Genomic DNA, 19493 nt, shown 5'->3' with positions numbered 1-19493 from the left:
GTTGACGTGAGTGGAGCACAAAAGGAGTTGACAAGTTTCAGAGATCTGGTGCACAGCACTGCATTTGCTCATCTGGATCGGATGAAATTCAGGATTATGCTGATAGAAGAAAGACAAAGGGTTTTTATGAAGCCCTGAAGGTCACCTATGGGCCAAAGGACCTATGCTGGGTCTCAATTACTCGGTGCTGAGGACCCACATTGATTAGCGCTAAGGACATGATCCTAGAGAGAGGGCAGAACACTTCTATAATGTTCTCAACAGACTATCATTAGGTTCCTTTCATGTGGTAAAGCACCTGGTGCTAATTCTATTCCGGCTGAGATTTACAAGGTGGGGGGGGGGGGGTCCATTGCTCATACAAAAGCTGACTGAAAATTCATATGGCAAGAAGAGGTTATCCTCCAGGAGTTCAAGGACACCGCCAACGTTCAGCTCTATAAAAGTAAAGAATAGATTGCCTGGTGATCATCACAGAGTAGAGGGGTCTCTTTTTTAGTCACTGCTGGCAAGATTCTTGCCAGAGTCCTACTTAATAGGCTGATCCTTTACCTGTCATCTACCTGAGAGCCAGTGTGGCTTCAGAAGGGACGGGGAATGGTTGAAAAGGTGTTTGCTGCTCAAGTCCAGGAGAAGTGCCAGGAGCAGAGAACGTAAGGCTGTATACAACGTTTGTAGATCTGACCAACATCTTTGATACTGTCAGTCATGAGGGCTTGTGGGAAATTATGTCAAGATCTGGCTGCCTAGAAAAATGCATCCGTGTCATACATCAGTTCCACGCTGGCACCTTTGCTTGGGTTATAGCCAACGGATTTTGCGAGGCTCTCGCACTTCCCCAGTCACCAGTGGAGTAAAACAAGACCACATGCTGGCTCCCATGGTTTTTATCCATGATGTTTTCAGCCAGGTTGGCAAACGCCTTCAATGAGGACGAATGTGGCATCCAAGTCGGGGCCGAACCAACGGTAAATTTTTCAATTTGAAGTCTACAAGGCAAAACTAAAGTGGAAGGGGTGTTGGTCCGTGATTTTTTTGTCTGCAGCCTCTGAAATTGAGATGCAACAAAGTATGGATCAGTTCTCTGCTGTTTGTGTTCATTTTGGCCTAAGAATTACCACTGAGAAGGCACAGGTGCTCCATCAGCCAGCACCTTAGCATCCATACCCGGAACCATAAGCTACAGCAAATGCTGTGGATCAGTTCACTTACCTAGGCAGTATACGCTCCAGGGACGTACAGATCGAAAATGAAGTTGACACGCAAATTGCCGGAGTCAGCTCAGTGTCTGGGAGACTCCGAAGTGTGGGAGAGAGAAGTATTAGTCTGCCTCCCAAAGTGAAGATCTTCAGAGCCATACGCTGTTGTATGCTTGTGAAACCTGGACAGCGTACCCGCGCCGTGCCAGAAAACTGAACCGCTTCCATCTGAATTGTCTTAGGAAGGTTCAGAAGATCACCTGGAAAGATAAGATACCAGACACTAGTTCTGGAACTAAACTGCCCAGTATCCCAACTCTTACAGAGAGCCCGACTCCAGTGGGCTGACCACATTGTTTGAATGCCAAACGTATATTTGCTAAAACAACTGTTTTATGGAGGACGCACACAGGGCGTGCGCTCACACGGTGGCTAGGAAAAAAGGGTACAAAGAAACTCTCAAGGTCTCTCCGAAGAACTTTGGGAGATGCTGGCTCGGGACCGCTCAGCATGGTGTGCCCTTATCGGGGAAGGGGTCTTAGCAAAGCAGGATCGAGGAAGCTCAAAAGAAACTTGAGATACACAAAATTAGAAAATCTAACCAAAATGTTCATTGGAATTCTTGTCTCTGACTTGTGGGAGAACATTTTAGTCGGAGCAGCCATAGTCGGATACATTGTAAGTTGACTCGACAAAACTGAAGTCACGTTGGCCCTCTCTGAGAATAAACGATGACAAACTAAGTAACGAGGTCATCTTGCTTTGACCCATTTTCAATTTTGCTGGGAGATACTAAATATTGTTTCCAGTTTTATTACTTTGTTTTAATATCTCTCGTTTTTGTTTTATTCCCTTATCTGGTACACAGAGGAACACAGCAGGGAGGATTCAAAATAAAGCAATACATTTTCATTTCAAGAAAACCTATATGATAAGTCCTAAACATTGTTTTCAAAATTCCCCAGCTTTTCTCCTCCTCCTGTTAGATTTGCTTTTATTCTCGGCTATGCACTTTTAAAGATTTTTTCCCCTTCTTCTCGCTCCTCATCCCCAGCCCTAGAGAAGGCTGCGATTAAACAAAGGTATATACACATACACAGATGTCCAAGACGTTTAAATATAGACACATATACAATCAAGAAAACAAAACAGCACCTTAGGGGCACTTTTAGAAAGCGTCATTCGTTCAGATAGATCAAGACCATTCTCTCCTCTTGAGGATATGGAACCATTGGTTCCATCGGTCAATGGACATGGACATGGAGGTATCACACACAAAGATGTCCATTTGCTGAAGGAATTCTGCATCGTGATGGAAGCAATCCAGTGCCTAGTTCAAACCTAAGGACGGGGAGGTCCTCCAGGTTCTCCTCTCTGTGGACGGCATTGTGCTAACCGCATCGAGCCCCTGGACGCGACTCAGACTCCTAGGAGCACCCTAGGAGTGTGTCCATTTGAGAAAGACCAAGTAAATGAAGAATGTTATCATCCAGATTTCAACATACATCCGCATAGGTATGGCACAGAGCTTGTCTCTTGGTACGAGGGTAACGAAGGACCAATCGGGCCCCGATATTTAGGACGTGCTCGGATTTGTCCTTGGATTATAGAATGCAGGCACAGATATTTCCTGCCTTGCCATAATCCATCATGTGAAACTTAATATTTTAACATTCATTTTTACAATGTTGAGTTCCAGATGACTTCCCTCCCTCCAGTCCCTCCCCTATCAATAGGATACTCATTATGCATGTGAAGTCTTGTAAAAATATTTCCATATTAGCAACCTGTGAAACTTTAAAAACCAGTTTTCAGCCATGGATGACTAAGGGGCTGGTATTATGTGATGATGAAAGGGTTTTTAAGTGGCTGAGGAATGGGAAGAACCAATGACTCAGGAGGTATTGAGCCAGACCTGAATATATGCACAATAGACTTCTTGTTCTATCAGTTTCTCTTCTTTCCTTAGTTGTGAGTCAAGACTGCTGGGAGCTTCTGGGTGGAGGACTGGTAGCAAGCAGTATTGCATCATCCAGCTGCCATGTATCTGGGAGCACACACCAGCTCTTTCTTTTATATTTATTCTTTCCTCATCTGAGGTAAATGAATCTTCTAAGGTATCCAGGTGAGTGTGATATCACATCTCCAACTGGAGTTCGGGGCAATGGCCACCACAGTAGTAGCGGTTGTTCACAGGGGCAGCCCTGCGGTCAAATGGGGAAAGATAATCATTCAACGATGGTGGCGGCTTCAGGGATCGTGGCCTCTGGTGATGGAGAGAAAAGGAATGTATCGAATCTAGAAAGCTATTGATTCTCAGAGCCCCAGAGGGGCTCACTGGGAGTTGAACTTACTCCCCGAGGGGAAAAAAGGACTTCCCAGGCCAGGACTCGGGAGATAGCCTCCGGTCATGTATGTTCTCTTACGCCATTAGACTCTGAAGCTGAACCCACTCTCCTTGGGACCTTGCGTGTGCGCAGGGGAGTGTGTGACCTGGTTTGGAGGACAAGCTTTGTGACAACTCTTCTTGCTGTGCCTTATCTTATCCGTACCTTAGATTCCCTTGTAAAAGGGACACAGGATTGAAAAAAAGAAAAGACTTCAGTGGCTTAAATGGGAGCTCACTACTTGGGGCATGTAAGTGGCAGTATTAAAAGCTACAACTCCTCAGCTACCCATCAGACCCTGAAAGGAGGGGTATTTGCCCTCTGGGACCCAAGTTGCTATTAAGAGTAAGAGTCAGAGCAAGCTCATACGATGTTCTGATGGATGTGGTCTTCTCAGCAATGAGACAATTCAGGCCAGTTCCAATAATCTGGTGGTGGAGAGAGCCATCGGCTCCCAGAGAGGACTGTGGGGACTGAGTGTGAATCACAACTTAGTGTTTTCACTTCTTTTGTTCTTTGCTTGAATTTTATTTTCTGCCATACCCAAGTCCCAAGAAATTAGTTTACAGATCTAGAAAAATAATAACAAGGTTCATCTGGAAGAGCAAAAACATTCAAGGGAATTAATGAAAAAAATGCCAATGAAGGTGGCCTAGCTGTGCCAGATCTAAAACTATATTACAAAGCAGGGGTCACCAAAACCATTTGGTACTGGCTAAGAAATAGAGCAGTCCATCAGTGGAATAGGTCAGATTCACAGGACCAAATAGTCAATGACTATAGCAATCTAGTGTTTGACAAACCCAAAGCCCCCAGCTTTTGGGGTAAGAAATCACCATCTGACAAAAACTGCTGGGAAAAGTGCAAACTGGTATGGCAGAAACTAGGCATTGGCCCACACTTAACACAATACACCAAGATAAGGTTGAAATAGGTCCATGATTTAGACATAAAGAGTGATATGATATATGAAAAGGTGCTCTAAATCACTATATATATATATATATATATATATATTATAGCTTTTTATTTACAAGATATATGCAGGGGTAATTTTACAGCATTGACAATTGCAAGACCTTTTGTTCCAACTTTTCCCCTCCTTCCCCCCACCCCTCCCCCAGATGGCAGGTTGACCCATACATCTTAAATATGTTGAAGTATAAGTTAAATCCAATATAAGTAGACATGTCCAAACAGTTATTTTGCTGTGCACAAAGAATCGGACTCTGAGATATTGTACAATTAGCCTGTGAAGGAAATCAAAAGTGTAGGCGGACATAAATTGAGGGATTGGGAATTCTAGGTAGTGGTTCTTAGTCATCTCCCAGAGTTCTTTTTCTGGGCGTCGCTGGTTCAGTTCATTCCTGCTCCATTGGAGCTGATTTGGTTGATCTCATTGCTGAGGATGGCCTGGTCCATCAGAATTGATCATCATAGAGTATGGTTGTTGAAGTGCATAATGATCTCCTGGTTCTGCTCACTTCCCTCAGCATCAGTTCCTGTCAGTCTCTCTAGGCCTCTCTGAAACCCTCCTGCTGGTCATTTCTTAGAGAACAATAATATTCCATCACATTCATATATCAGGACCCATTCAGCCATTCTCCAATGGATGGGCGTCCACTCAGTTTCCAGTTTCTGGCCACTACAAAGAGACCTGCCACAAACATCCAAATCACTATTGATCAGAGAAATGCAAATTAAGACAACTCTGAGATGCCACTACACACCTGTCACATTGGCTAGAATGCCAGGGAAAGATAATGATGAATGTTGGAGGGGATGTGGAAATACTGGGACACTGCTGCATTATTGGTGGAGTTGTGAATGGAGCCAACCATTCTGGAGAACAATTTGGAATTATGCCCCAAAAGTTATCAAACTGTGCATCCCCTTTGATCCAGCAGTGTTACTACTGGGCTTATACCCCAAAGAGAGCTTAAAGGAGGGAAAGGGACCTGTATGTGCCAGAATGTTTGTGCAGCCCTGTTTGTAGTGGCTAGAAACTGGAAACTGAGTGGACGCCCATCAATTGGAGAATGGCTGAGTAAATCGTGGTATATGAATGTTATGGAATATTATTGCTCTGTAAGAAGTGACCAGCAGGAGGATTTCAGAGAGGCCTGGAGAGACTTACACGAACTGATGCTGAGTGAAACGAGCAGGACCAAGAGATCATCATATAATCCAACAACAACAATACTGTATGATGATCAATTCTGATGGACGTGGCTCTCTTCAACAATGAGATGATTCAAACCAATTCCACTTGTTCAGTGATGTAGAGAGCCATCCACTCCCACAGAGAGGACTATGGGAAATGAGTGCGGACCACAACATAGCATTTACACTCTTTCTATTACTGTTTGCTCGCATTTTTGTTTTCCTTCTCAGGTTTTTTTTTCTTTCTAAATCTGATTTTTCTTGTGCAGCAAGAGAACTGTATTAATATGTACACATAGATTGGATTTAACATTTATTTAAAAATATTTAACATGTATTGGACTACCTGCCATCTAAGGGAGGGGGTGCAGGGAAAGTGGGAAAATTTGGAACAGAAGGTTTTGCAAGGGTCAGTGTTGAAAAATTAGCCATGCAGATGTTTTGTCAATAAAAAGCTATAATAAAATAAATTTAAAAAAAATTTTAAGAGTGATATGATAAGCAAATGAGAAGAACGAAGGATAGTCTACCTCTCAGATCTGTGGAGAAGGAAGGAATTTGTGACCAAAGAGGAACTGGAACTCATTATTGAACACCAGATAGATAATTTTGATTATATTAAGTTAAAAAGCTTCTATAAAAATAAAACTAACATAGACAAGATTAGAAGGGTACCAATAACTTGGGAAAACATTTTTACATTTTTTAAATTATCATAACTTTTTATTGACAGAAGCCATGCCAGGGTAATTTTTTTTTTACAACATTATCCCTTGCACTCACTTCTGTTCCGGTTTTTCCGCTCCCTCCCTCCACCCCCTCCCCCAGATGGCAAGCAGTCCTAGACATGTTAAATATGTCACAGTATAGCCTAGATACAATATAGGTGCGCGAACCGAACAGTTCTCTTGTTGCTCAGGAAGAGTTGGATTCAGAAGGTAAAAATAACCCGGGAAGAAAAACCAAAATACAGACAGTTTACATTCATTTCCCAGTGTTCCTTTTCCGGGTGTAGCTGATTCTGTCCATCCTTGATCAATTGGAACTGAGTTAGATCTTCTCTTTGTCAAAGAAATCCACTTCCATCAGAATCCATCCCCATACAGTATCGTTGTTGAGATTTATAATGATCTCCTGGTCCTGCTCATTTCCCTCAGCATCAGATCATGTAGGTCTCTCCAGGCCTCTCTGAAATCCTCCTGTTGGTCATTTCTTACAGAACAATAATATTCCATAACATTCATATACCACGATTTACCCAAGCATTCTCCAATGGATGGGCATCCACTCAGTTTCCAGCTTCTGGCCACTACAAACAGGGCTGCCACAAACATTTTGGCACATACAGATTCCTTTCGCTTCTTTAGTATCTCTTTGGAGTATAAGCCCAGTAGTAACACAGCTGGATCAAAGGGGATGCACAGTTTGATAACTTTTTGGGCATAATTCCAGATTGCTCTCCAGAATGGTTGGATTCGTTCACAGCTCCACCAACAATGCATCAGTGTCCCAGTTTTCCCACATCCCCTCCAACATTCATCATTATTTTTTCCTGTCATCTTAGCCAATCTGACAGGTGTGTAGTGGTATCTCAGAGTTGTCTTAATTTGCATTTCTCTGATTAATAATGACTTGGAGCACTCTTTCATATGAGTGGAAATAATTTCAATTTCATCATCTGAAAATTGTCTGTTTGTATCCTTTGACCATTTATCAATTGGAGAATGGCTTGATTTCTTATAAATTAGAGTCAATTCTCTCTATATTTTAGAAATGAGGCCTTTATCAGAACCCTTAATTGTAACTCCCAGTTTGTTGCTTCCCTTCTAATCTTGTTTTCATTAATTTTGTTTGTACAGAAGCTTTTTAATTTGATATAATCAAAATTTTCTATTTTGTGATCAATAATGGTCTCTAGTTCTTCTTTGGTCACAAATTCTTTCCTCCTCCATGAGTCTGAGAGGTAAACGATCCTATGTTCCTCTAATTCATTTATAATCTTGTTCTTTATGCCTAAATCATGGGCCCATTTTGATCTTATCTTGGTATGTGGTGTTAAGTGTGGGTCCATGCAACATTTTTACATTTAAGGCTTCTGATAAAGGCCTCATTTCCAAAATATATAAAGAACTGATCATTTATAGGAAACCAAGCCATTCTCCAATTGAAAAATGGTCAAAGAATATGAATAGACAATTTTCAGATGATGAAATTGAAATCATTACCACTCATAGGAAAGAGTGTTCCAAATCATTATTAATCAGAGAAATGCAAATTAAGACAACTCTGAGATACCACTACATATCCCTCAGATGAACTGAGATAACAGGAAAAGATAATGATGAATGTTGGAGGGGAAGTGGGAAAACTGGGACACTGATGCATTGTTGGTGGAGTTATAAACTGACACAATCATTCTAGAGAGCAATTTGGATCTATCCCCAAAGACTGTCAAACTGTGCATCCCCTTTGATCCAGCAGGGTGTCTACCTTTTTATAGTGGCCAGAAACTGGAACCTGAGTGGCTGCCCATCAGTTGGAGATTGGATGAGTAAGTTATGGGATATGAATGTGATGGAATATTACTGTTCTGTAAGAAATGACCAACAGGATGATTTCAGAAAGGCCCGGAGAGACTTACACGAACTGAGGCTGAGGGAAATGACCAGGACCAGGAGATCATTCTATACTTCAACAACAATACTAGATGATGACCAGTTCTGATGGATCAGGCCATCCTCAGCCACGAGATCAACCAAATCAGTTCCAACAGAGCAGGAATGAACTGAACCAGCTATGCCCAGGGAAAGAACTCTGGGAGATGACTAAGAACCATTACATTGAATTCCCAATCCCTATATTTATGCCCACCTGCATTTTGGATTTCCTTCACAGGCTGATTGTACAATATTTCAGAGTCTGATTCTTTGTGTACAGCAAAATAACGGTTTGGACACATATACTTATTTTGTGTTTATACTTTAACATGTTCAACATGTATTGGTCAACCTGCCATCTGGGGGAGGGGGTGGGGGGAAGGAGGGGAAAAAGTGGAACAAAAGGTTTAGCAATTGTGAATGCTGTAAAATTACCCCTGCATATATCTTGTAAATAAAAAGATATTAAAATTTTAAAAAATAAATAAAATAAATAAAGGGAAAGGGACCTGTGTGTGCAAGAATGTTTGTGGCAGGTGTCTTTGTAGTGGCCAGAAACTGGAAAGTGAGTGGACGCCCATCAATTGGAGAATGGCTGAATAAGTTATGGTATATAATGTGATGGAATATTATTGTTTGGTAAGAAATGACCAGCAGGAGGATTTCAGAGAAGCCTGGAGAGACTGACACGAACGGATGCTGAGGGAAGTGAGCAGGACCAGGAGATCACTGTACACGGTAACAAGATTTTATGGTGATCGGTTCTGTGGTCTCTTCAACAATGAGATGATCCAGACCCCTTGCAATTGTCTTGTGATGGAGAGAGCCGTCTGCACCCAGAGAGAGCCCTGTGGGGACTGAGTGTGGACCGTAACAGAGCGTTCTGGCTTTCTGTTGCTGTTTGCTTGCATTTTATTTTCTTTCTCATTTTTGTTCTGGTTTGATTTTTCTCATGCAGTAAGAGAATTGTAGAAATCTGTGTGCATATATTGGGTTTAACATAGATTTCTACCATGTATAACATGTATGGGACTGCCTGCCATCTGGGGGGGGGGGAGGAGGGGAAATTGGAACACAAGGTTTTGCCAGGGTCAAGGGTGAAAGATTAGCCTTGTGTATGTTTTGAAAATAAAAAGCTTCAATGAGAAATTTTTGGTTTTTTATTTTTTTATTTAATAGCCTTTTATTTACAGGATATATGCATGGATAACTTTGCAGCGTTAACAATTGCCAAACCTCTTGTTCCAATTTTTCACCTCTTACCCCCCACCCCCTCCCCTAGATGGCAGGCTGACCAGTAGATGTTAAATATATTAAAATATAAATTAGATACACAATAAGTGTACATGACCAAAACGTTATTTTGCTGTACAAAAAGAATCAGACTCTGAAATATTGTACAATTAGCTTGTGAAGGAAATCAAAAATGCAGGTGGGCAAAAATATAGGGACTGGGAATTCAATGTAATGGTTTTTAGTCATCTCCCAGAGTTCTTTTTCTGGGCGTCGCTGGTTCAGTTCATTCCTGCTCCATTGGAAATGATTTGGTTGATCTCATTGCCGAGGATGGCCTGATCCGTCAGAACTGGTCATCATCTAGTATTGTTGTTGAAGTCTATAATGATCTCCTGGTCCTGCTCATTTCACTCAGCATCAGTTCGTGTCAGTATCTCCAGGCCTTTCTGAAATCATCCTGTTGGTCATTTCTTACAGAACAGTAATATTCCATAATTTTCATATACCACAATTTATTCAGCCATTCTCCAACTGATGGACATCCATTCAGTTTCCAGTTTCTAGCCACTACAAAAAGGGCTGCCACAAACATTCGTGCACATACAGGTCCCTTTCCCTTCTTTATAATCTCTTTGGGATATAATCCCAGTAGTAACACTGCTGGATCAAAGGGTATGCACAGTTTGATAACTTTTTGAGCCTAGTTCCAAACTACTCTCCAGAATGGTTGGATTCGTTCACAACTCCACCAACAATGCATCAATGTCCCAGTTTTCCCGCATCCCCTCCAACAATCATCATTATGTTTTCCTGTCATCTTAGCCAATCTGACAGGTGTGTAGTGGTATCTCAGAGTTGTCTTAATTTGCATTTCTCTGATTAATAACGACTTGGAGCATCTTTTCATATGACTAGAAATAGTTTCAATTTCTTCATCTGGGAATTGTCCGTTTATATCCTTTGACCATTTATCAATTGGAAAATGGCTTGATTTTTTATAAATTAGAGTCAATTCTCTCTATATTTTGGAAATGAGGCCTTTATCAGAACCTTTGACTATAAAAATATTTTCCCAGTTTATTGCTTCCCTTCTAATCTTGTCTGCATTAGTTTTGTTTGTACAAAAACTTTTCAGTTTGGTATAATCGAAATTTTCTATTTTGTGATCAGTGATGATCTCTAGTTCTGCTTTGGTCATAAAGACCTTCCCCTTCCACAGGTCTGAGATGTAAACTATCCTATGTTCCTCTAATTTATTAATGATTTCATTCTTTATGCCTAGGTCATGAACCCATTTTGACCTTATCTTGGTGTACGGCGTTAAGTGCGGATCAATGCCTAGTTTCTGCCATATCAGTTTCCAATTTTCCCAGCAATTTTTATCAAACAGTAAGTTCAATGAGGAATTTTTGGAAAGAATTTCATTTTCTTTCTCCTTTTTCCCTTTTTGATCCGGTTTTTCTGGTGCAGCGTGGTACCTGTATGGATGTGGACACACATATGGGATTTACATCTATTTTTGCCATGTTTAACATATATCGGATCACTTGCCACGTAGGGGCAGGAGGGGAAGGAGGGGAAGTTGGAACACAAGGTTTTGCAAGGGTCAGTGTTGAAAAATGATCCTTTCCTATGCTTCCTATGCTTGAAAATCAAAAGCTTGACTAAAAAAAAAGAGTGGGAGTGGGCAGGCTGGCTCCAGAAGGGGTCCGGCACTTCCAGCCGTATCTGTCCCGGATATCCGCCCCCCCTCCCCCAATCAGTGGTGGGGTTTTGGGGGCCAGGGACTCCCCCGCCTCTTTGTGTATCCCCGGGGCTTAGCACATATTTCTTGACTGATAGACTGTTTGGGACAGCCCCGAGCCACAGTGGGTCAGCTCCAGCACTGAAAAGGGATGTTGCCTGGGTTGTTTTGGCTGTGGAGAAACTCCCAGGCCCTTCTACTGAGCTCCCTGGAAAGCCCAGGCCTGTCTTCTCCACCCTGATATTGAGGATGTACAGCGGGAAGCCCTTGAACGCCACTGCTAAGCGGCAGGAGCTGTGCTCAGTTCTGGGTTAGAAAAAGGAACCCGAGGATGGTCCAGCGGAGCGTCAGGAGCAATGCTGGGCGGCCAGGGTGTGGGCAAGCCGAGCCATATGTACCCACGACGATTAACATTGGCTACAACTTCAAGGTTTGCAAAGCACTCTCCACATCCGACGTGATTCGAGGCTCACAGGTACCCATTTTTCAGATGAGGAAAGTGAGGCCCAAAGAAGCGCACTACCAAAGCTGATTCCTGAGTACTTGGGGCAGGAAGTTTCAAGTGGAGGGAGCAAACGGGCAAGAGACGTTCTCTTGCCCGTTTGCTCCCTCCACTTGAAGGGAGACCTGAGGCCGAGACTTGGGGCGCGGGCCCTCGTTGGAACGAAGCCGCGACCTACCAGGAAGCCAGACGCCCGAAAAACGGGGCACTAGCGGGAAAGACGGCAGGCCACGCAGAGCCCAGGGCTCTGAGTGGAGACAACGGACTGAGAAGCCCGGGGGGTCACGTGGGGGGCGGAGTCGCGAGGTCTTCTCGCGCTATCCCGCGGGAGCTTAGTGTTGGCTAGGGATTTCAGGCTTCCCAGCGAGGGCGGTGCTTGCCCAAAGTCCCGTAAAGCCTACCCCCCCCCCGCCCCCCCCCCAGTGGGAGGTGCTGGTGTGTAGCGCCCCGGGTGACTAGAGGGGAAGAGGGGAGGAGCGGGGCAGGGGCGGGCCCTAAGCGTCTCTCCTGCGCCGGACGGCTCCTTTGGCTCGGGCACGGAGCCCCGCCTCCGAGCCGGGGATGGCGATTGGGGGGCGGGGGGAGAGAGGGTGCTGTGGAGTAGTTCCGCCCCAAATTCTGCATGGGGAGGGGGGAGGCGGTGCCTTTAGGGAGCCCCGCCTTAGGCTTGCGGCCGCATCGAGGGGCGGGGCTGGGGGAGCCTTAGATCTAGGAGAGGAAGGGCGAGGAGGCGGGACCCGGCTCGCCTAGACCCGCCTCCGAGCGCTTGTTGAGGCCAGGGGGCGGGGCGGGCTCGGGTTCCGGAGGCGGAGCTCTCGTTTCGTTAGCGTGCGGTGATTGGCTTCGGAGTCGGCCCGCTCGGGGTTTTTGGTCACTTCCGGAGATGTTTCCCCTCTCCCCCCCCCTCCCGATGCAAAGGGGCGGGACTGGCGGGGAGGGGAGGGGCATCCTGGCGATGAGTCAGGGCCCAGCCCGTGTGGCTGACGCCGGCGCCCGGAGGAGGCCTGAGACCGCCTCCTCCTCTTTCCCCTGGCCGCGTCCGGCTCGGCTCCGCTCGGCTCGGCTGCTGGCCGGCGGGCTGGTGCCGATGGCGGCCGGCGGGTCGTGAGGGAGCGAACGATCCCGCGGCCTCCGGCGCCCGTGTCAACGTCCTCGTCCATGTCGGTGTCCATGTCGGTATCTGGGGCGGAGCCGGGCCGGGACTCAGCGGAGCCCGGGAGCGCCGGGCCTGGAGCGCGGGGGACCGCCGGCGCCCCCGCCGTCTTCGTGCTGCTGGAAGAGCGGCGGCCCGGAGGGCCCTCCGGAAGCGGTGGCGGCGGCGGCGGCAACGGCGGCGGCAGCTCGGGTTCGCTGCTCAGGTCGGAGGGGACCCGGGGCTGAGGTTCCAGCGCCCCGTGTGTCTTCGGGAGGGCGGGGCTGGGCGGGCGTCCCCCCTCCCGTGCGAATGGTCACTTAGCCCACTTGTGATCGGGACCCCCTCGGAGATTGGGATCCCTGGAGGAGGATCATCCAGGCTTTGGGAGAAAGGAGGCGGGGACCAGGAGTCCGGGAGGCCCCTGGCCCCGGGAAGGCAGAAGGGTCTCCCTTTGTATAAAAGGGAACCGGTGGCTCGGGAAAAGGCAAGGACCGATCGAAGGAGGCCCTGGATTAGTCACCCCCTTCCCGTGCTCAGTCGGAACTCCGGGCTTAATCTCTTGGTTGTCAAGGATCGGAACTGCACTCTGCCCTGAGCCCTCTGGTGCCCCCCTCCCCCCCCTCCATTCTCCCCTCTCTCCAGAGTTTGAGTGTTCCCCCTCCGAGGAAACTCCTCCTCCAGGAAATGGACCTGTGGGAGGGAGGGAACCGGCAGCGGAGGGAAGGAAAGAAGGGAGGGCTCGAGTTGGCTCCCTTTGCTTGTTTTTGCTTGTGTTTTTTTGGCTTCGTTCCCCTCTCCCCCCCCCCCCCATCCTGATTGTAAGAGAATTAGGAGGCTTTTTGTGTGTTCTAACCCTCCCACTTCCGATGCTGCCTTTCAATGCTCCTGTGTCTCTTCGTGTCATCTTTATTTGGCTCAATGTCCCCATCCCCATCACCTCATTTTTCCCTTCTCGGGCTCCATCCTGGACAAGAGCAGCTTGACTCCAGTCCCCGACCATTTCTTTTAGCTCTCAGAACCTCTCTTCGGTTTCTTTAAGGACTCACTGAGACCTTTATTGCCCCTTGGCCAGTCCTTCTGGGATGCGCTGAGAAGTTAAGGTGCTCTGACGGTCTCGCCGCTACTTAGAGACGTACAGTTCCTTCTTGCCTCGGGTCCTAAGAGTGTCCTCCTGGCCCTGGCCCCCCTCTCCCCCCCTCCCCCGTGGGAAATCTCTGCTTTACTCTCATTACAATCCCCTCTTCTGTTTCCTCATTGGGCTCCCGGGCCCTCTTTCAAGCCCCAGAGTCTTTGGCTGACATTTTGGCTCAGGTACTTCCTTCCTTATGCCCGGCACTGACCAAGCGGGTCGCGACTCGGGCCTCCCTTTCCTCCTTGAAACACTGAGCGAGTTGGACCTGCTCAGTCCGAAGGTCCCCCTGCCCACGAGTCCCACGATTTCTCAGGCATATTCTGGCGCCCCGAACTTTTGCTCCCTTTGGCTTTTCCACGGTCAGAAATCCTTCTCAGTTCCCAGAAGTCTGACTTTCTTCCGGGCCTCTTTCTTAGGTCAGTCAGTAAACATTAAGTGTCTACTGTGTACTAGGCACCGGGCTGAGCGCTGCAGGCGCCAAAAGAGGTGAAAGTCAGTCCCTGCCCTCAAGGAGCTTCTGTCTTTTAGGGACTCAATCGACATCTTACTGACTCTTGGCCAAGCCCTTGGCCCCGCTTCTTCCCCGATCTCTTCCTACAGGCAGTCACAGAGTAGGGAGAACACTTCAGCTCAGCTCCTCCTCTTTTCGCACCCAGGATTCCAAGGCCTGGAGAGCCTCAGGGATTTCTCCAGAAGGCTGGAAGTCAGCCCCATGACCGAGGGCCTATCCCTGTGTGTCTATGAGAGATCGAGGCTAAGTGGGGAGGGGAGGGCTAGATGAGGATCAAATGACCCCCCTCCCCAAATCCACCTGTTCTCCTTGTAGCCTGAACTCCCTGCTCCCTGAGTCTGGGATCGTGGCCGACATTGAGCTGGAGAACGCCTTATCCCTGACCCCAGATAGCTTCTATGAGCTGAAGAGTCAGCCCCTTCATTCCAGGTACCGAGGGGCCCGCTTCTTAGGCTATGGGACCTCTGGCCCGTTCCTCCCTATCCCCCCTTCCCTGACCCCGAGCTGCCAGGGTCCAGGCTCCCCTTCTTCTGTCTGTCCCTTCCTGGGCACTGAAAAAGAATGTGCTGAGTCATCTGTGTTCTGGGTATGATTGGGAAATCTCTGTCCCTCTTGTCCCTGTGTCTTTCTCGTTGCTCAATTGCACGGCTCCCACGGGGAGTCCCGGATCTTCATGTCTGCCCGCCACTGTGGCCTGTCAGCCTTCTGTCTTTCTCGTTTTCCTTTCTAGCCTCCCTTCCCAGGCAGCTCCAGCAGCATCCTCACAGGCTCCAGCTTCGTCATCTTTAATCATGTCTTCCCGGATCCTCCTTCGCCAGCAGCTGATGAGAGCCCAAGCACAAGAGCAAGAGCAGCGGGAGCGTCGGGAGCGGGCGGCTTCCGGCGCGTTCTCTGGCGGCCCGGCCCCTCCGGCGTCCCCGGCCATCTCGGTGGTAGTTGGGGCTAGCCCTGGTGGCCCTTCTGGTGGGGTGGGGCTTACCCGACCCGCCTCTGCTCAGGTGCCGGTGGAGGTGCTGAAGGTGAGGAGCTCGACATTGTGTCTGCAGGTCCACAGAAGGGAGGTCAGCTCACTGTTCACCCCTGGGCTGCCTCCGTTTCCTCCAGCCGTCCCGCGCGGAGAGGGGTTAGAGCAGGCGTCCTTCCAGAGATCACTTGCAGGGGGGAAGCCGTGAGCTTAGATGAGCAGAGTCCCCTAGACGGTCGCCCATTTTTAACCGAGATCGAGCACGCCCTTCCCTAATTCGGAGAAAGGGGCCGTTTTCCAGAGAAGGTTGAGAATGCCGGGCCTAGACGGCGTCTTCAGGGCCCTTTCACCCGTGACAGGCTGTGCTGGTAGAAAGCTATTTTCTGACAGTTCTGAGCCTGCTCTGGTGGAAAGAACACTGAGATCGTGTCCCGGGGGACTACGAGCCAGCCCCGGCCGTGGCGTTTGCCGGCTTTCTAACTCTGACCCTCGGTTCTCACCTCGAAAGCGAAGGGATGAGAGAAGAGAGCGGAGGTGATGGCTCAAGTCCCTTCCGGGTCTCAGTAGCCGATTCTAGGAAGGCATCAACCTTCTAGGGCCTGGCCTAGGCTCCCGCGGGGGATTCTAGCATCCTGATTGTTTCCTGCCCACTCCATCCCAGGTCCAGACACACCTAGAGAACCCTACCCGCTACCACCTGCAGCAGGCCCGGCGCCAGCAGGTCAAACAATACCTGTCAACTACACTTGGCCCCAAGCTTGCTTCTCAGGCCCTGACACCACCACCTGCTGAGGGTACTTCAGCTGAGAGGTCCCAGCCAGCTGCAGGAAGCGCCCCTAATAGCCCCATGGCCCTTCTCAACATTGGCTCCAGTTCAGAGAAGGAGGTAAGCCCCCAGTGTGACCCTGGGCAGAGTACCAAGCTGAAGTTAAATCTTCTCCTGCCACCTGGTCTCTTCTCTGGTTCTCAGATTGATGATGTGATTGATGAGATCATCAGCTTGGAGTCCAGTTATAATGATGAGATGCTTGGCTACCTGCCTGGAGGCCCTGGGGGACTGCAGCTCCCAAGCACAGTGAGCCTGAGATGTGCCCAGGATATGGGGAGGAGGGCTATGGGGATATTTGCTTTAAGAGCAAAAGCCCCCGCTTTCTTAGGATAAAACGGAGTCAGACGACAGGGGGAATGGAAGCGTGCCCTTCTGAAAACATTCCCCTCTCCCACGGGTGGAGATTGGGACCGAGTAGTTTGGTTTATGAGTGCCCTCCCCTCCCCCTGCCCCTCCCCCCCGGGATGGAGCCCGGGACCCCTGTAATTTGGATTCCGAGATTCCCTTTAAGGGTTCCTTCTGGACGTGGAAAGATTAGGGCATCGAAGAGTTTAGCCAGAGATTTGTGGGGGTAGATAGAGGGTGAACTCGGTGGGGGGGAGACCTGGTAAGTCTCATCCCTACCCCCCCCCCCGAAAAAAAGCTGCCCGTTTCTGGGAACCTGCTGGATGTGTACAGTGGCCCCAGTGCCGTGACCCCAGCTGTCCCTGTCAGCAACTCCTGTCCTGCTGAGCTGACCAGTATCAAGCAGGAGATCTCCGGTGAGCTGTTCTCCTCCCCCAGTCCTCCCTCCCCTCACAGTGGTAGAAAGTCCAGCACTCCAGGATCCATGACCCAAGAAGTGGGAACTCAAGGGCTGGGGTGTAGGGGAGCTCTGGAAACATCTGATGGAGCCTAGAACCGGGTGGCTTTGGGGAAGGGAACTCGAGGACAATGCGGGTGGGTATCGAGGCTGGCAGCTGGGGAGGTAGTGGGGGGATGGGGGGGGGTCAGCTCCCTTCTTGACTTGGCTCCCCTCTGTCCATTCCCTGCAGAGAATGAGGCAAAGGCCCTTCTGAAGGAGCGCCAGAAGAAGGACAATCATAATCTTAGTGAGCCTTGGGGAAGACGGGGGCTAGGGATTTCTGGGGTCTGGGATTCCGGGGCTGGCTCCGTCACAGCCAGGCCACAAGGCTCTGCTTCTAACCCTTTTCCCAGTTGAACGGCGGAGACGCTTTAACATCAATGACCGGATCAAGGAGCTGGGCACCCTGATCCCCAAGTCCAGTGACCCGTGAGTCCTTCTGGGGACAGAAATGGCTCCGCAAGCCTGACTCCTTAGGGTTGGGGAAAGATTTTCTCCTCTTAATCCGGGCCGTGTGTCCCAAGGCAAGGCCCTAAGCCTCCTCGGGCCGGTAATTTTTCTGCATCCATGAAATGAGTGTGGGGACCTGACAATATCTCCTCATTTCAGAGGAGAAAACTAGGGTGCTGAAGGAGAGCAGGAGATTTGGAGGCAAGATCTGGGTTTGAATCCTCACTGCTGCCTGTGACCTTCAGCATGCTCTTCCCTTTCTCTGGGCCTGGGCCTTCTGTAAAAAGAGGGTTTCCTTAGTCAATGTTTGCTGTGTCGGCTCTCCCCAGTCTCCCACTAGCCGGGCCAGGCTTCTCATTGGGCCTCCCAGAGCCTGGGAGCTGGGGGAGGAAAATGGCAGATACTCAGGCGGGCGCCGGTTCTTAGCCTCTTTGTTCCACGGCCCAGGGAAATCCGATTGAATAAGGGAACCATACTCAAGGCCTCAGTGGACTATATCCGAAAACTCCAGAAGGAGCAGCAGAGGGCCAAAGATCTGGAGAGCCGACAACGGGTGCTGGAACAAGCCAACCGAAGCCTGCAGCTCAGGGTCCAGGTGGGCCGCCTGCTTCCCTTCCTTCCCCAGGGGCTTCTGAAGATGGGGGCAAGAAAAGCTTCCAGTCACTGGGGGTGGGGGTGGGGTAGTTTTGACTGGGGAACGCCAGGGTCTGAAAGATGGGAATAGACAGTGGATGGCATAAGGGCTGGCAGCCGGAAAGATCCTCATTTTGTGATCAAGGCCGTGTGGCCCAACCCACTCTCCCCCTCGATTTCCTTATCTGTAAGTTGGGGAGAATTGGGAACAAAGACGCCTCTGTAAAGCAAAGCTCCTTAAACGGGCCGGTCCTAAAATGATGCTTGATGATTTGTACGCCTATTTTACGGATCTTTAAACCCTGGTCGGGGAAAAATTTCTTTGTGGGGAAGGGAGATGGAAAAGTGGGGAAGTTTAAGAAGCCCTGGTGTAAAGCCTTATGCAGACACTTTCCGGGAGGGAGAGGGGCCCAGCTCCTCAGTTTCTTCTACCCCTTCGCAGGAGCTGGAACTCCAAGCACAGATCCATGGCCTGCCCTTGTCCCCCGCCTCCAAGGGAGATCCACTGGAATGCAGTGCCCCGCAGCCCCTGCCCCCTCCTCCTGAAGCTCTCCTGGATCTACACTTTCCCGGGGATCCCCTGGGGGAACTGGGCGAAGATCCCTTCCAGCTCGGCCTAGAGGACATTCTGATGGAGGAGGACGAGGCGGCCACGGCGGCGGGACTCCTAGGCTCAGGGACAGGGCTGTCCCCTCTGCGGGCCGCCACTGACCCCTTGCTTTCCTCTGTCTCCCCGGCCCAGTCCAAGGGGAGCAGCAGCCGGCGGAGCAGTTTCAGCATGGAGGAGGAGTCCTGATGAAGCCCCGCCTCCCGGCAGCCCCTTGGCGCAGACGCATATGTTCCTACCCCTCCCCTTCCCACTTCCCCCTCCCTTTGGCGGAGAGAAGGGGCGGGGCCTAGGCGGGAAAAGGGCTGCCTCCTCCTTCCTTCCCCCCCCCCCCCCCTTCGGCCCCGGACTTATAACCGTGGAAGCCCCGTGTAGATCCTGGAAACTGACAGGCTGCGGGTTGGACTTGGGGGGAGGGGGGAGGGGGGAGGGGGTTGCGGCCCGCGGGCTCCGCTTCTCTTGCAGACACAATAAAACATGGCTCAACTTTGTTAAAGAGC

The 19493-nt window shown here is 49.2% G+C and overlaps 1 protein-coding gene across 3 annotated transcripts; it reads left to right on the top strand.

Moving 5' to 3' along the window:
* Positions 1-12825: 12825 nt before the first annotated feature.
* Positions 12826-19491, top strand: TFE3 (transcription factor binding to IGHM enhancer 3). Of its 3 annotated transcripts, XM_012553435.3 has the most exons (10): positions 12827-13246; positions 14982-15095; positions 15397-15685; positions 16292-16516; positions 16601-16705; positions 17103-17220; positions 17494-17550; positions 17657-17732; positions 18201-18348; positions 18829-19491. In XM_012553435.3, exons 1-10 carry the CDS (start codon positions 13047-13049, stop codon positions 19180-19182), a joined length of 1686 nt encoding a protein of 561 aa, XP_012408889.2. In that variant the 5' UTR covers positions 12827-13046; the 3' UTR covers positions 19183-19491. The 3 variants fall into 3 exon arrangements, with proteins under 3 accessions (XP_012408890.2, XP_012408888.2, XP_012408889.2); XM_012553436.3 differs by having other exon boundaries at positions 12826-13246; positions 16292-16705; XM_012553434.3 differs by lacking the exon at positions 14982-15095 and having other exon boundaries at positions 12826-13246; positions 16292-16705.
* Positions 19492-19493: the final 2 nt, after the last annotated feature.

The sequence above is a fragment of the Sarcophilus harrisii genome, chromosome X, assembly GCF_902635505.1.
Source record: "Sarcophilus harrisii chromosome X, mSarHar1.11, whole genome shotgun sequence".
Classification (NCBI taxonomy): Eukaryota; Metazoa; Chordata; class Mammalia; order Dasyuromorphia; family Dasyuridae; genus Sarcophilus; species Sarcophilus harrisii.
The sequence above is the reverse complement of the archived record's forward strand: the minus strand, read 5'-3'. Positions and strand labels throughout refer to the sequence as shown.

Coding starts and splice junctions, on each gene's coding strand:
- TFE3 (XM_012553436.3), top strand. CDS start 13,047: ATGTCGGTGTCCATGTCGGTATCTGGGGCGGAGCCGGGCCGGGACTCA. Junction 13,247..14,981: donor AGCTCGGGTTCGCTGCTCAG/GTCGGAGGGGAC, acceptor TTCTCCTTGTAG/CCTGAACTCCCTGCTCCCTG. Junction 17,221..17,493: donor TATCAAGCAGGAGATCTCCG/GTGAGCTGTTCT, acceptor CATTCCCTGCAG/AGAATGAGGCAAAGGCCCTT.